The sequence below is a fragment of the Ptychodera flava genome, chromosome 4 (assembly GCF_041260155.1).
Source record: "Ptychodera flava strain L36383 chromosome 4, AS_Pfla_20210202, whole genome shotgun sequence".
NCBI lineage: Eukaryota > Metazoa > Hemichordata > Enteropneusta > Ptychoderidae > Ptychodera > Ptychodera flava.
Window position 1 is genome coordinate 14,299,725 of NC_091931.1, and position 15,462 is coordinate 14,315,186.

Below are 15,462 nucleotides of genomic sequence, written 5' to 3' on the forward strand. Positions count from 1 at the left end.
TGGGAGTAATTTTCATAAGTATACAGGGGCCAGACTTTTTAAAAAGAAGTAACATTTATTATTGCAAATATCCGATTTCATCGGACATTTTCCGGTAACTTTTATGAACGCAAAATCCTATTTTCTTTTCTTTTTTTTCTTTTTTCTTCTCATACTTCTCATACTACAGAACGCAACATTTTGTCCTTGATTGAACTCTGAGTCGCCTTGTTGGGGACGGTGGCAGAGCCCTCTATAGCTAGCTCTACAGCTCAAAGGTACTATCGCCATTTTGCAGGAAGTGTGGGTCGCACGCGACGGTGTCAATGTAAAAGTACTCGTCTGTTACCAACTGTTGAGATTCTACAGCGATTATATCTTTTAAAGAAGGAGATAGCGCCCAAAATCTTTGGTTGCCCCGCCTATCAATACTTGCATACTACCACGGTCACTCAAGGGATACAACAAATACGCAAAACTGCACCGCGGTGCTTGCACCCGATGACAACATTCTGGTGCATTATGGGTGCAAGGTGTTGGTAAAATTACCGTCATCGGAAAATCCATCGTTACACAAAGTGTGGAATAACCCAAGCCGAAGAATATATATATATATGAAAATAGAAACTAGACCAGGTTCATGTAGAAATGGACTTTGAAGAGAGATTCAACGCGACAGCTAGTTTTAAGGAGGCAATGTCTGCATCATCAAGTTCTGGTGGCAGTGCCAGTGGTGAGTTTTATATTTCCGAAAGTGAATGATACTGGCGAACGCACAAATCATTCAGTTTGTGTTACTCAGTACACTCATGTATTTGCTAGAGTGTTCGTCTGTACTGTGGTTTCTATACATAGCAAAACCCAATGCGATAATTGCATCGCGATTTTGGCCCCTTTCTACCGACAGGTAGCAAGGTATGAGCACGGCACAATTTGACAAAATTTTGCGCAATACCAGAAGCATCAAGGTTGCAAGTTCAAAACGAAAATGAAAGAGCCAAAATTCCGAGTATTACTCGCGAAGTATTACTCACCATAGCTCTGCGTGCCAGAGCTATGTGTTATCGGCTACGCCTCCTATCAGGGAGGTATACTCACTGACAATGACATGTTATTTTGTTATTCCATGACAAGCATCGGAGCTGTTGAGTGCATTTTTATCAGCATTAGTTTTTGAAATTGTCCATAAAATCACAGCTTTTAGACATACAATAACTTATTTTCAAACATAAGAGTGAAAATTCGTCAGTTCACCAAAAACATGTTCATAGGTTACAGCATCTACCCATCACCAGAATTATTTGCTTTGTTGTTTTCCATTCATAAAATATTTCAATTTTTAGTTTAGGGAGAAAAACAGAAAATGGAGAAACTTTAAAGTAAATGGAAAGCCATTGAAAATTTGATACAATTATGCAGCTGGGTTTTTTCTACCACAATCTGTGACTATAATGGTAGACAGTATAAGGGGAAGATCCCCCTCTATTGTCTATGACCATATCCCATTTTGTTTTTCCAACCTTATACTGACTTTTCAAAATAGACGAAAAGTAAAATGACAAGTTAAATAAGAAATATACTGTGGGTCCTTTTGATGTAATTTCAATTTCCAATTAGGTCTTTTTTTATGGTTTACAAATTTATTAAAATAATTGGATTGCTTCATAAATGGTAATCCATTTAGGTCTGCAGCCCATGGCAGTGTCAAAAGGGTGATTTTTTCGATGATTGTTTTTTTTTGTTACACTGAGCCAGCCTTTCGTGTTGCAGAAAGAGTTACTGCGTATCGATATTAGGTTCACATGTATATGGTACATCACTTATGTGTCTACAGTCTATTGGTAGCAAGAATACCACTGATTTTAGTATGGCATTATTTCTTGTGTCGCAATCAAAAATACATTCACATAGCAGCACTGCTGGAGATTGATGAAAGACAAAAGATCAATGGAAGCGGTACTTTTTTACCACTAAATGTCATTTCATGTACTTATAGCTGCAGGCTGAAGAGTGATTACATTCACAGTCCTGTGCAAAGCAAAGCAAAATCTGTCAGAATTTCTGTCAAAAACTTAGCTCACTTTTACTTAGGCCAATGGATATTATTGCTGAATCAATAATGACTCATCAGTTGATTTGCATATTGAAACAATGCTCATCCATGTACTTTGCATAGATGCATACAAGGAAACTGAGCGTTAGATGTCATTCATCACACTTGCATGTTTCACATTTATTGAAAGTAAATTTTATTGAAAGTAAATTTTAAAATCACAAAAACAATTGCAAAATCTGTTATATCTCCTTAGGGGCCTTGGATAATCAAAGCATGCCCACGATAAACGCAACTAATTGCATTTGGCTTCAACCTCCCTCCCCCTTCCCTAAATGAAAGTTTTGAAGTGTGAAAATCCAACCAAGCCTCATCCTGTATAGCCCACCTACAATCGGTAATTACGTTGCTATGAAATTGCAACTAATTGTAGCAATGCGGTAACACACCGAATCTTTGTAATCTGAAGAATCACCTACAATGTGAGTAAGATATTGCTATATAAAAACATGTAGTGCAACGTTTGCACACAGTGCTCAAAATACAGCAAAACACCCACTCCCCTAAAAAAGCAGAAATTGCATTTACTGTGTGCGTGTTTTAATTATCCACAACCCCTTAGACTACAAAACAAATTACACAAACAGTAGACCAGGGAAGGAATTGTAAAAGTTTGAGTGTCTTATAAAATTATGTTCCGTAGTCACACAAATGCACCATTGTAGTGTATATGCAAAAGTCAATGTCAGGCCAAAGACAAGTTCACTTCTACAATTTCATGAAATGTGTGCATTTTAATTTCTCTATCACACTGTGTGTAAGATCTGACCATGCAAGCGCAAATCTACGGTGGCCCCTACACGCCACGGAACTCTATTACTTTTGAATATAAACTCTTATTTTTCTTGACAATATCTTTATTTGTAAGAGATTTTATTTCTCCACCGCAAACTTTTAATTTTGTACGGGCAACTTTATCTTACATTATATCTTAACTTTAACTTCTCGAAAGTATTTTAGTTTTAACAATAAAGAAAATATGTTTCTCAAAAGTATTTTTTATTTTGTAAACACAAACGTAAAAATTTTTCAAGATAACAAACTCCCCTACACGTCATGGAAATTTATTACTTTTGAACATAAACTCATATTTCTTGACAATATATGTAATATTTGTAAGAAATTTTATTTCTCAACAGCAAACTTTTATTTCTGAACGGGGAAACTTTATTTTTGGGGTACACTGTTTTTAAAAACTTTCAAGAAAAAAACTTTTAACTTTAAATTAATTAACTTTAACTTTGAACAAAATATTTATTTCTCAAAAGCGTTTTTTATTCGAAAAGAAGTAAAAATTGTTCACAGCAAGAGTTGAAGATTTTTGCTAAGCGCGAACTGAGTTACTTAATGACATAACCTTATGTCTTTAGAGCAGAAAACTTAAATTCTCAAAGAAAAGTTTTATTTTTCCAAGAGTAAAATTAATTTCTTTATGGAAAAAGATTTTCTCAGAGCAGCAAATTGAAATACAGGAATAAAACTTTTTTCTCAATGGCGAGAAATTTTTCTGAAGAGAACAAAACTAATTCTTTCAAGATATATTTTCTACATATGAGTGTGGTTTAAGAATTTGGTAAAACTGAACTGAGAAAGAACGAAAAGGAAGGATGAAAGTCAAACTTACTTTTCTTCAGAGCGAAATTTATTTCTGAGAGGAGAAATATTTCATGTGAGGGCGCAATTACCTATAATGCATAGCAAACTCTTTCTAGCGAGAGTAAAAATATTTTGGGGAAGAGTAAAGCATTTTTTCGACGAGCAAAACTTTATTTTAACGGCGGCGGAAGTTAAAGTATCCCACCATGCAACACCCAAGTTTGATGACCCAGAGTCTCCGAGACAACCATGACTGACTTCATCGGCGATACAGGCACGCTAGCCCGGCCCTAGCTGCAGTACAGTACCTCGAGGTTTTACCTGGGTATTTGGGTCGGACGGTTTGCCGTACTGTACTGCAGCTAGCCCGTGCCCGGCCCTACCCTGCCTGCGTACGATGCTGTGTGTTGGGGCCGTATAACGCCGGGAACACACAGCATCGTACGCAGTAGCCCTGCGTACGATGCTGTGTGTTCCGCTACAGCTAATAGCCCGCTCACCACATATTAGCTGTAGCGGAACACACAGCATCGTACGCAGGCTACGTACGCAGGGCTATGGGCACGGGCACGCAAACGAGTCAGTTCAACAGTTGCCACTTGTCTGAGTCCCCGAAGAACGGTTTTGTGTTTGAGTGATTCGTCCTGACCGCAGACCACAGGCGTGATGTTTTCTGGGTAGTTTCTATGAGTGTAGTTTATGCTACGTTCCGACGTTCTCTTCCGTAGCCTAATCACCCTGCCATGCATAGCCCTGCGTACAGGTCTGAGTGTTCCCGGCGTAACGCCGGGAACACACAGACCTATGCCATGCAGAGCTGATGAAGAACCCCAATGCGGTCCCGTCGCACACCGTCTGCCGACAGGACGAATCAATCAAACATAAAACCGTTCTTCGGGGACTCAGACAAGTGGCAACTGACCCGTTTGCGTGCCCGTAGCCCTGTGTACGATGTTGTGAGTTCCCGGCGTTATACGGCCCAAACACACAGCATCCTATCGCAGGCAGGGTAGGGCCGGGCTGGCGTGCCCGTATCGCCGATGAAGTCAGTCATGGTTGTCTCGGAGAGCAGATCGTCCATGTAGCCGACACGAACACGAACTGTCTCATACCGGCTACCAACTCGGAGACTCTTGGTCATCAAACTTAGGTGTTGCATGGTGGGATACTTTAACTTCCGCCACCGTTAAAATAGTTTTGCTCGTCGGAAAAATGTTTTACTCTTCCAAAAATATGTTTACTCTCGCTAGAAAGAGTTTGCTATGCATTATAGGTAATTGCGCCCTCACATAAAATATTTCTCCTCTCAGAAATAAATTTCGCTCTGAAGAAAAGTAAGTTTGACTTTTTCATCCCTTTTTCGTTCTTTCTCAGTTCAGTTTTACCAAATTCTTAAACCACACTCATATGTAGAAAATATATCTTGAATGAATTAGTTTTGTTGTCTTCAGAAAATAATTTCTCTCCACTGAGAAAAAAGTTTTATTCACTATATTTCAATTTGCTGCTCTGAGAAAATCTTTTTTCCATAAAGAAATTAATTTTACTCTTGAAAAATAAAACTTTTCTTTAAGAATTTAAGTTTTCTGCTCTAAAAACATAAGGTTATGTCATTTAAGTAACTCAGTTCGCGCTCAGCAAAAATCTTCAACTCTTGCTGTGAACAATTTTCGAAATAAAAAACGTTTTTGAGAAATAAATATTTTGTTCAAAGTTAAAGTTATTTTTTAAAAGTTAAAGTGTTTTTGTTAAAAGTTTTTAAAAACAGTTTACCCCAAAAATAAAGTTTCCCCGTTCAGAAATAAAAGTTTGCTGTGGAGAAATAAAATTTCTTAGAAATATTAAATATATTGCCAAGAAATATGAGTTTATGTTCAAAAGTAATAAATTTCCATGACGTGTAGAGGAGTCTGTTATCTTGAAAAATTTTTACGTTTGTTTTACAAAATAAAAAATACTTTTCAGAAACATATTTTCTTTATTGTTAAAACTAAAACTACTTTCGAGAAGTTAAAGTTAAGATAATGTTAAGATAAAGTTGCCCGTACAAAATTAAAAGTTTGCGGTGGAGAAATAAAATCTCTTACAAATATTAAAGATATTGTCAAGAAAAATAAGAGTTTATATTCAAAAGTAATAGAGTTCCGTGGCGTGTAGGGGCCACCGTACAAATCCATTTCATCCAATATTCTTTTATGCAAAGTATACACCAGTAAAATTAAATGATAAAATTTTCAACTGTTATAGACAAATCAGTTGGTGAATCCATGATGTCAGAAGGAAGCCTGCTGCTACCGTTAGATCCACTGTTGGCCCTGCAACTACAGGAGATGTTTGGACCAGTGAAAATGCACCCATCAGGTAAACAAAAATTATACTCTCCCCACCCCCCTCCCCCCCTTACCACCAAATTGTTGTGCAATCGTATTGTTGTTTTCCATGCCAAAGTTGAACCAGTACAGGGGTAAATCAGGTGAATTGGTTAAGTTAGTTCAGAAGTATCTTCAAATTACTGTGAATACTTCTCAAAATTCTGAACTTCCATTGATATTTCTTTTCTTTCGTCGTCAGGATGTTGTTCCATCCCTTAGGGCTCATGGATAACTAAATCATGTGCAGGGCAAAAGAAACTCATTGGGTTTGACCATAACCTGTTCACCCCGATTCCTTAGTACACTGGTCCACCATCTCCCTTGATAACAATAAGCATGGGCCAAACCATGTTTGGGAAAGGATTAAAGTTCCTCCCTCCAATTTGTTTCCCAAACAGGTTTGGAGGAGTGAAAATCCTGAATGAAAATCCCAAGATGAAATTATGATACGAATATAAAATACATGATACAGCTGAAACAGGCTGTTGGAAGATTAAACTTTTGACAAATTTTATTTTTAACAACAAATTCAAAACAAAATTTCAAATGGTAATTTAGTATCACATTGATGACATATAAGGTTTCAATTGCATGAGACTGGAGTATAGTCATTGTGAATTTGCATACAATAAAGATTACTTAGAATTTAAGTAGAAACAGAGCTAACTCCCACTCTGATTAATTATCCATGGACCCTTAAAATTGATATCTTTTCATGGGTGATATGAAAATTCTGATAAAATGCCTGAAGCAAGCAAATTTTGCCTAATAGTGAACTCTCTCAATACCAAAAAACCCCTCAACATAATTCGAAAACTGATTTTCTGTCTGTCTCATTTATTGGTAGCCCTATCAGCTGGTCTGGTTCCACATGAAGATTACGTCGTCAAGATAAATTTTGAGTTTGCCAAGCAGCTGTACCAATGCTGGGAGAAAACGTTAGAAGAGAAAGCTGACAGCCATCAGAAAGAAATTGAGGAGATGATCAAAGCAGGTGAGTGCAGCTGTTTTATTTGCCACATTTGACCGTAAAAGGGTGTTCAATGTATTGATAAAGCAGGCTTCAGCGCATTCTATACCAAACTTGCATGAGACTATGTCTGCTGTCTCGAAAGATCTGTAACATAATGCCTGACATCTTGGAAATTTTTGACGAAACTGGTAGTAACTAAATCCTGGGAACTAAATATATCAGAATAAATGCAATATCTTGAAATTCACCATTTTTAAAAAGTTAAATTTTATACTTCAGTGACTAACATATCTAACCAACTAAAGATGAATCGGTGAAATGCGTTTTCTTTCCATATGGATCACTGCAAACTGTAACCCTCACAGGAGAAGACTATCAATTTAAGCTACACCCGACAGCAAGAAATAGGTTCAAATTTAAAATGGACATAAATTCATGGCAGTCTAAAATAATCATGAATCTTTTCAAGCACAATAAATCAGTGATTTTGCTGATGGGTGTTGTGGTTTGGTGAATATATTAGTACGATCTCTAAAAGTTAGAGCCAAAGATTAAGTAAGCAATTTATTGTGTGTGAAAGCCTCTGGCCCATTATGCAAGTGGAGAACCACGCTTACAAATACATACAGAGTATTCATAGATTCTGATTTGCACAGACTTACAAAAACATTAATATAAATAACAAAATCACATTTCGTTAAGAAAACTTCACAAGTATTGTGTTTTTCAAGGCCATTGGTCTATGATCAAATTTGCACAGGTTTATAAATTTGTCGTAACAAATCCCAGATGGTAAAAAATATGTTCCTCAAATTTGCATAAAATGGACATTCTAGTAGAAAATCATGTTCATCTTTGATATCCCACAACTTTCAAATATGACACTGTCCGTGAATGGAGTCAATGCCTTGGTGTCGCCCTTCCTTAACTGTCAAAATAGTGACAAGAACATCTAAGTCTAGTAAATGCTTTTAATATATTTACAGTGAAAGCTTGATACGAGACATTTTTGTGGCTGTAGGAAAACAGAAAATTTTATACAGCGCAAAATCATTGTTTACCTCATACAATGTATAAACCAAACTTGGCCCAGCTCTGTGGACTTGGCAGTGACTTTGTTCTTCCATCTCATTATAATGACAGATGAAGCCCTTGCCAGGGAACTGCAAGAGGAAGAAGAGAGTAAGAATAAGAAAAAGAAATTTTGGACGCCGAGGACATTTGATAATGCTTCAAGTGGTTCTGACAGCTCATCATCGAGTGGAACATCACCGCTGTTTGGAAGAAGGCGTTACACTCCAACAAAACGGATTTCAGCGACGCGACTGGCATCACATTCCTTTGGTCAAGAGCAGGGGTTCACATTTCACAGGGAGGCCAAATTGGATGAACCCACAGAACTCAATGTAAGTTTGTGAATGAGGTACATCAGAAGGCACTTGAATGAGCCGATGCTTGTCAAGCTTTAATCACCTGTAACGAAGGAATTTACGAAATCATCTCTTCAAAGTTGTGTGCCAAAAAAGCTATGATCTGTGCATATGTTGTTTTGTGTGTCTGTTTCATGTACACCACTGCATGTTCATGATATGTTCTGCATTGTGCAAAAACCAAGTTCTTACTGATCTGTTTACAGGACGACTATTTCACCAAAATATGTTTTTGTTCACCTGGAATGTGGTACTACCATTGTCTTTCTGCTCTTGCACAAAGTTGACGCACGCATTCAGTAACCATGTAAAGTGGTTGTATGCAAGACTGTAGCAATGTCCAACTGACATGTGCATAGTTTAGGGCAATGCTCTAGCTTCAATAACAATATGATGACGCTTAGAGGGCAAAGACCGTCAGTTGTGTATGCCCCAATATTTCGTCTACAAACAAATGGTTTGTTTATTGTATACTCAAGTATCAATGTGACCACAAGTTCCGTCCAAAGTGACATTTGAGTAGCATACCTATCTGAGTTTTGATGGAAAATGTTTGGTAGTCAGGCATGTTGTTGCAAGTGTTAAGTAATTTGCGTCCAAAACAAGATACAAGCCCGTCCCAGACAGTTATACAAGATGCAATCTGTATGGTCTGTTTCCTTGTTCAAGCCGTATCAGTTATTTTTAGGAAGCTGTTTATTGTACTCTGTCTTGTCAAACTGTAAATTCTCATTTACAGTGAAAATTCTTATGTTTGTCCAGACATCCAACCCAATGTCAACTTTCGCGAAACAAAGCTTTCCTGATCTTCTCTGCAGTATGTAACTGGTTGCATGAGAGTCACACATGTCAATGTTATTGCATTTGACAACCTATGCCCTTTGACCTGTTGACCCCAATTCCCTTTGAAGAGGTCCACAATCGCCGTTGATAACAAGTAAGTTAGAGCCAAACCATGGTGGTGAAATGTTAAAAAAATACAGATTCGAACGTACAGCTTATGAAGAAGACTAATAGCCTGGTAATTGCAAGAGTTATGCGACAGTCTGCTTAATTTTTCTTACAGCTTGAAGATGAAAAAGAGACATGCACGCAAGAAGACCGGGCCACGGAATTAAAAAGAGAAAAACTTCAGGAGATGTTCCCACGCCTTGATGCAGAAGCGCTTGAGAACATATTTGCTGCAAACAAGTAAGTAGAGTGAAATGTCCAAGTGATGGGTTTAAAATCCTAGATCCCGAAGTGAGTGAGACTGATTTGAAAACTGCTGTTGAACTTGAAAGATAAGCTGAATAAGTCATGTTTAGGCCCTCTTAGAATATTAAAGTACCAAGCACGTTACAGTCAGTGACTATGAAAATATTCAAATGCAACGAGCCAGTAACCATGGCTACAAAAACATCAGACATCACCAGTCTTGTGGATTTTTATCATTCAAGCTATGATAATTTTTTGATCAAAGTGCATCATAAAACTTTGCTAATTAGAATGAGCCAAAATCAGACATCCTTTCAGCATTAAAGAATTCTTTCTTTCTCTGTATGGTGCAAAATTAAATATATTTCAAAAGATACATGTAACTTTTGAATGTACAGTATACTGCACCAAGCTCACCATCAATGTATCTTTGCAAAACATGGCTTGCATGAGTAGGCTTCATAAGTCTTTGTATAAGTTGTTTTGTTTCCCAAATGTTTGGATGAAATTTTCCATTCCTATCACAGCTGTATCTTTTTTTGAGAACAGATCTTGAAATGCACATTAATAATTCTGTTGCTAAACTCTCATTGTCTGTACAATTGTTTTGTCATTTAGCTACAAGTTTGATCCAACCGTTGAACAGATAGAGGCATCCCTGTTGACCTTCGACCCGAGTCCCGTCATCAGCAGTACCAACCTCACCCTGCGCAGCAAGGCACTTTTGCCTGACCCTGAACCTCTGCCTGCTGCTCTACGTATACCTGAACCGTCAGATACCAGAGTGCCTGGTCTCCCTCATATACCTGCACATTCAGAAACCAGATTCAGAAAACCGTCACCGCCACCGAGCGCGGATGAAGATTCATCATCCTCTGATGAGGTATGGCTGTACCTGTCTGTAAATGATTACGCTGACTGCAATTTTACAATATTGTTAGGATACTCATAGCGAAATGAAATTTTCTGACTTGTACCACAAGGAGACAAACTTACATTAGTGATGCATTTTTGTGAAAATGTAAATCCTTGGAGTACACCTGGCATATATGAAGCAACCATCTCCTGCCTGCACTTTACTCCCACTGTGAGAATCATTTGTTAAACAAAGACTTCAATGCGTATGCATTTGTTTTGTGTGTGCTTGTGCTCATGTGTTTATCTGTCTGTCCTCACGTACAGGATGAAACTGAGAGGAGGAGAGACAGCGGACTATACCAGACCATGAATGATCCACAATACAGAGATTACAGGGCAGAGGCTAATCTGCACTACCAAATGAGACAGGAATACTTCCAGAAAGCTTCCAAGGCTTTCAGCCGAGGGGAAAAACATCTGTCAGAAGTTTACAAACAACAGGTATGTCAGTGGAAATTATTGGCCTACATGAAGGACAGTCAACCACACCCTCCATATGGTAGAAATCATTGCCTGACTGAGGGTGCCTTTCATGGTGAATACATACAAGCATGCCCCCTAAGATGGTGTTAAGTAGTTTGACAGCTTTGTATGGGTCCAGAATTCCACAGTCTTGCCAAAAGCAGTGAGAATACTCTTTATGTTTTTAGTTAATTTGAAAAGGTATGAAAAGGACAAATTTTCATTCAGTCATCAAGCTTTATTATATATCACAAGTGTAGACACTATAACCCATGTATATCTGTGAAACTCTTGCGCTTTTAAAAAGTATGATGACACATAATCATGAATATTCAATTTAGGACATTATGGTTTGTATTATGTTAAAATGTGATAGCAAGTCAAGAGATGATCCATTTCTAGCTAGTAGGTGACTTTCAAGTGAAAGAGTTCTGTGGGCAAAGATACACTGCAAGATCATACATTTTCATATTGGTTGGCGTGTCCAGTGACATCCCTGAATTCATGCATAATCAGTGCAGACAGAAAAATACCTGGTGATACAAATGCTCATATCAGTATTTCACTATTCTCTTAAAGGTATACTATCACCTGTTCCAATTTTGCCACAGTTACCATGGAAAGAGAAAATCTAACCAATCACAGACTTTAAGCGGGTGGCCGCTTTTTAAAAACAGCACCCTCACATGGGCATTTTGAATACCAAGGAACGCCCCTTTGACCATATATGGGCATGTTTAGATTACAGGTGACTGTATACCTTTAACTCTAGCCATTTAGAGTCTCAAATGGACCCCATCATAAAGTGGATTTGCAGAAGTATTGCCAGTTGACGTGATGTCTGTATTGATTATGTCCAATGCCGGTTCTTGCAGAAGTCCGGTTCACTGCTGTATTGTACCTTCGACGAGCTCACAAGTAAAATCAATGTATGGGCCATCCAGTTTGGTTCACAATCCAGTTCCTGATCACAAATGACAGCACAGTGTTGCCATATTGTCGGATTGCAGTAGAATTCAGATTATAAGAGAAAAACAAACTGATGTTTTCCGTTTTTCTCAAATTACTTGCAGGGTCTTGTGCATGAAGAGAAGATGAAAGCCGAACACAAGAGGGCGGCAGACATGATATTACAACAGCAGTGAGTTTCCTTCAGTGCTGCTCTCTGAAATAAACATAGTATCACCGCCCAAAATCCACAATAGAATACAACTTTAATTCCTCAAGCTTTTTGCAAACCAACAGTAGTAGCCCTTTGGAAAAATCAGTATTTCTGAAGATATCACAGTGTCTCCATTGTAACAGAAAATCATTTATGTCAGATGATGACATCTTATGGATTAAAGGGACATAAGCTGTAACTTGTGGCAAGTTTTTCAGTATTCTGCTTCTGTATATCAACTACCGTGTCTGACCCTAATCCGTTTGTCATGCTGAAATTTTGAGTATTCTTTTTGTCAACACAGCTTGTATGTGTGTAGTGATCATTGTTTATTGTATACAAATGAATTCTAGTCCGGACTTGAATACACTTTTCATCAATAACAATGTAGATTATACTCATATAGACTGTGTTGATATGCTAAATACTTGGCATTAAATTACAGTTTAGGGATTCAATGCAGAAAGTGTAGGGAAACCACAAAACAAAAGTTCTGAAAAAATAGCCAAAAGATACAGCTTATGGAGCTTTAATACGCAGTGCTTTTTATCGTTTGTGTCACACACATGTTTCTTAGTGCATGTGCCTAATTAAGAACTGTTCTGACAAACCAGTGAACATAACTCAAAAAGAAAGAAAGATTTTCATCTTCTCTTGTTATTCACAGTTCAGCCATGAAAAGCTCAAATACATTAATTTTGTCAAAATCATTTGAGTCTTTGTAAGACACCCATGATTTGTAAATATTAAACTTTGCTATAATTAAAAGAAAGAGTGACATTTTTATCTTGACTCGTGAAAACTACACACAAACATTTTCATCAGCCTTTTTTTCACAAATTGTATCTCCCACAGCAATGCTTGCCAGGATGAGAACACGTTAGACTTGCATGGACTGCATGTAGAGGAGGCCCTGGATGCCCTTGAGGAGATTCTCAAGCAGAAAGAAACGGAAGAGGCTGATTATCCCGGGATGAGACGTTTCTCTCCCCTGACTGTGATCACCGGCCGCGGAAGCCACAGCCGCGGGGGCAAGTCCAAACTCCGGCCGGCAGTCATGAACTGGTTGGACAGAAACAATTATCGGTGAGTAGAAGTTACAGCATGTTTGGATTTTTTTTTTTTTCTGTCAAGAGTTGAAGATTATGCCTTGGACAGGAGAAATTATCTGACTTAACCAAAGTGTCAGCCAGCTAGATACACATAAAAGCCAAAAAGAAAACGCCTGTAGAACCCTTATATTGAAAACAGTGTGTGTTTCACCATTAGACAGTGTTTGCCAATGTAAAAGGATTACAATGCATCGCATGTCTATTAATTTACCAAAGATGATGTAAATGGTGTCTTTCACCTTTTCACCTCCATTTTCCTGTATAGTAAGAATTCCACCTTAATTTGATAAAAAAGACAGACCTGGCTAAACCATGGTGGTGAAAAGGTTAATTATATCAGTGGATTCTTTTACCTCAATTGGTGTCATTCATGCTTTCTTTCTCTCGTAATTTTTGGTATTTCAGATTTACAAAAGCAACAGTAGGCACTCTTCAGGTGTACCTGAAATAGAAAAAAGAACCAAGAGCAATATCAACTTTGTCCATTCCAAACTCTCTCTGAAGACTTGAGAGCATTCCTTGGTAACGGGATGTGCTGGTGTCATTTGAAACTCGTGGCGTCACAGTGCATATTCAAGTGCGCCCTCTACGGTGAACAATGCCATCCCTGGATTTATATGTCACAAGTGCAAACTCAACAAGTCATTGCGTGAAACTTTAAAGGTTGTACAGATGCAGTCATTTTTATTAAGATCATTCTATTCTTTATATGATAAAATGTAACATACATAAATAGTATTCTACTTTTAGCAGTTTTATCATTGTAGTGATATAAATGTGAAAGTCAATCACTGTTTTGAAGGTTTCCACAAATTCCAATTACAGTGAAAGTCAAGAGTACATATCATTTTTAAATCTCAATATAAATATAAGTATTTAAAGAATGTCAATTTTAATTTACATAAACAGAACTTTATTTTATTTGGAAGTTTTGAGCATACACCAGTCGCTTCCCTTTGGTACACCTGTGTTTGCATGAAAAATATCCCACATTTTGTTCTGGAGAATGTTGGAACTGGTTCTCGTTCTTTAGACAAATGATTTCAGGTTAAAAAGGATTTTAGAGTTTTCTAATCTTGATAGACTGTGTGTGAAAGCTCATGCATAAAGAACGTACTTAACGACTTACTGATGTCGTTTGAAACCACTGGTGTCAAAATATGTATGGGAGTGAAAGTGCGCCCTCTATGGTGATCAATGCCACACGTGGATTCAAGTCACCTATTCCAAATCTGATGTCACAGTCATTATCTCTGTTTAAGCATGGTCCCACTATCACCAGTCAGAGAGACCATGGTTTAAGTCTGGGCAATGCAAAAGTACATTTCACTGTAAGCTTTAAGTCATTTTCAGTCTCTCTGCATGCAGCTCTACATCTCTACACTGCAGTTGCCATTACAGTGCATGATATCTGAATTCATAACAGTAATAATTGTCCTGGGCCGACAACTCATTTAGTTCCAATGAATGAAGTGCCTAATCCATGAAACAAATGTTTAATAAAGTCAAAATGCTTTTCCTCAAAAAATATCTTGTCAAGGCGATTTTACTTCTATTTTGGTCTCCAGGCTTACTGAACTTTTGTCAAATGCCAGGTCAAATCATAATCATAGCAGGGACTGTGTCATTGCCAATGACTTGTTTGATGTATATCACTGATTTTTTTGTACCAAACAATCTGTCCATGTATAGTTATAATATTTGTCATAGAAATTTTACATTCCAATTTCCAAATATAAAAATTGTATCTTTTTTTTATACTCACTCTAAGTACATTCATGGTTGGTTTTAAAGCAATGATTCATAAACCTCTGTCCACGTATAACAATGAAACGATTAGGGAAATGGTCATAAAATGGCAATTTTCTTTTTGTCTGTCTTTCAAAAAAATCGTGATTGTTGGGAGCTCCTCTTGGAGGTATTTCTCAATGTAAATATCTGTCATCTGTTGTCGATAATTTTTTGTGTGTTTGTACGTTCCAATCCCAGTCAGCACTGCATGGTATAGAAACTCAAGATTTGATTAAAAACAAGATAATGAGACTAATTACATGCGTACATTGTGCTTTTATATATGTATATGTAAATACATCCATGCCTGTTTGTTTGTCTGTGGTTAGGGAGCCATCATCATTTATGGCCAGGAGC

At 37.5% G+C, this 15,462-nt stretch overlaps 1 protein-coding gene across 1 annotated transcript; it reads left to right on the top strand.

Annotated features, from left to right (window-relative positions):
* The first annotated feature begins 248 nt into the window (after positions 1-248).
* On the top strand, positions 249-15,361 carry LOC139130966 (NEDD4-binding protein 2-like). The gene is made up of 10 exons (XM_070696826.1): positions 249-712; positions 5,936-6,049; positions 6,908-7,054; positions 8,177-8,439; positions 9,530-9,654; positions 10,279-10,543; positions 10,843-11,019; positions 12,114-12,181; positions 13,058-13,288; positions 13,720-15,361. The coding sequence occupies exons 1-10, from the start codon at positions 628-630 to the stop codon at positions 13,763-13,765; spliced, it is 1,521 nt and encodes a 506-aa protein (XP_070552927.1). The 5' UTR covers positions 249-627; the 3' UTR covers positions 13,766-15,361.
* The last annotated feature ends 101 nt before the right edge of the window (positions 15,362-15,462 follow it).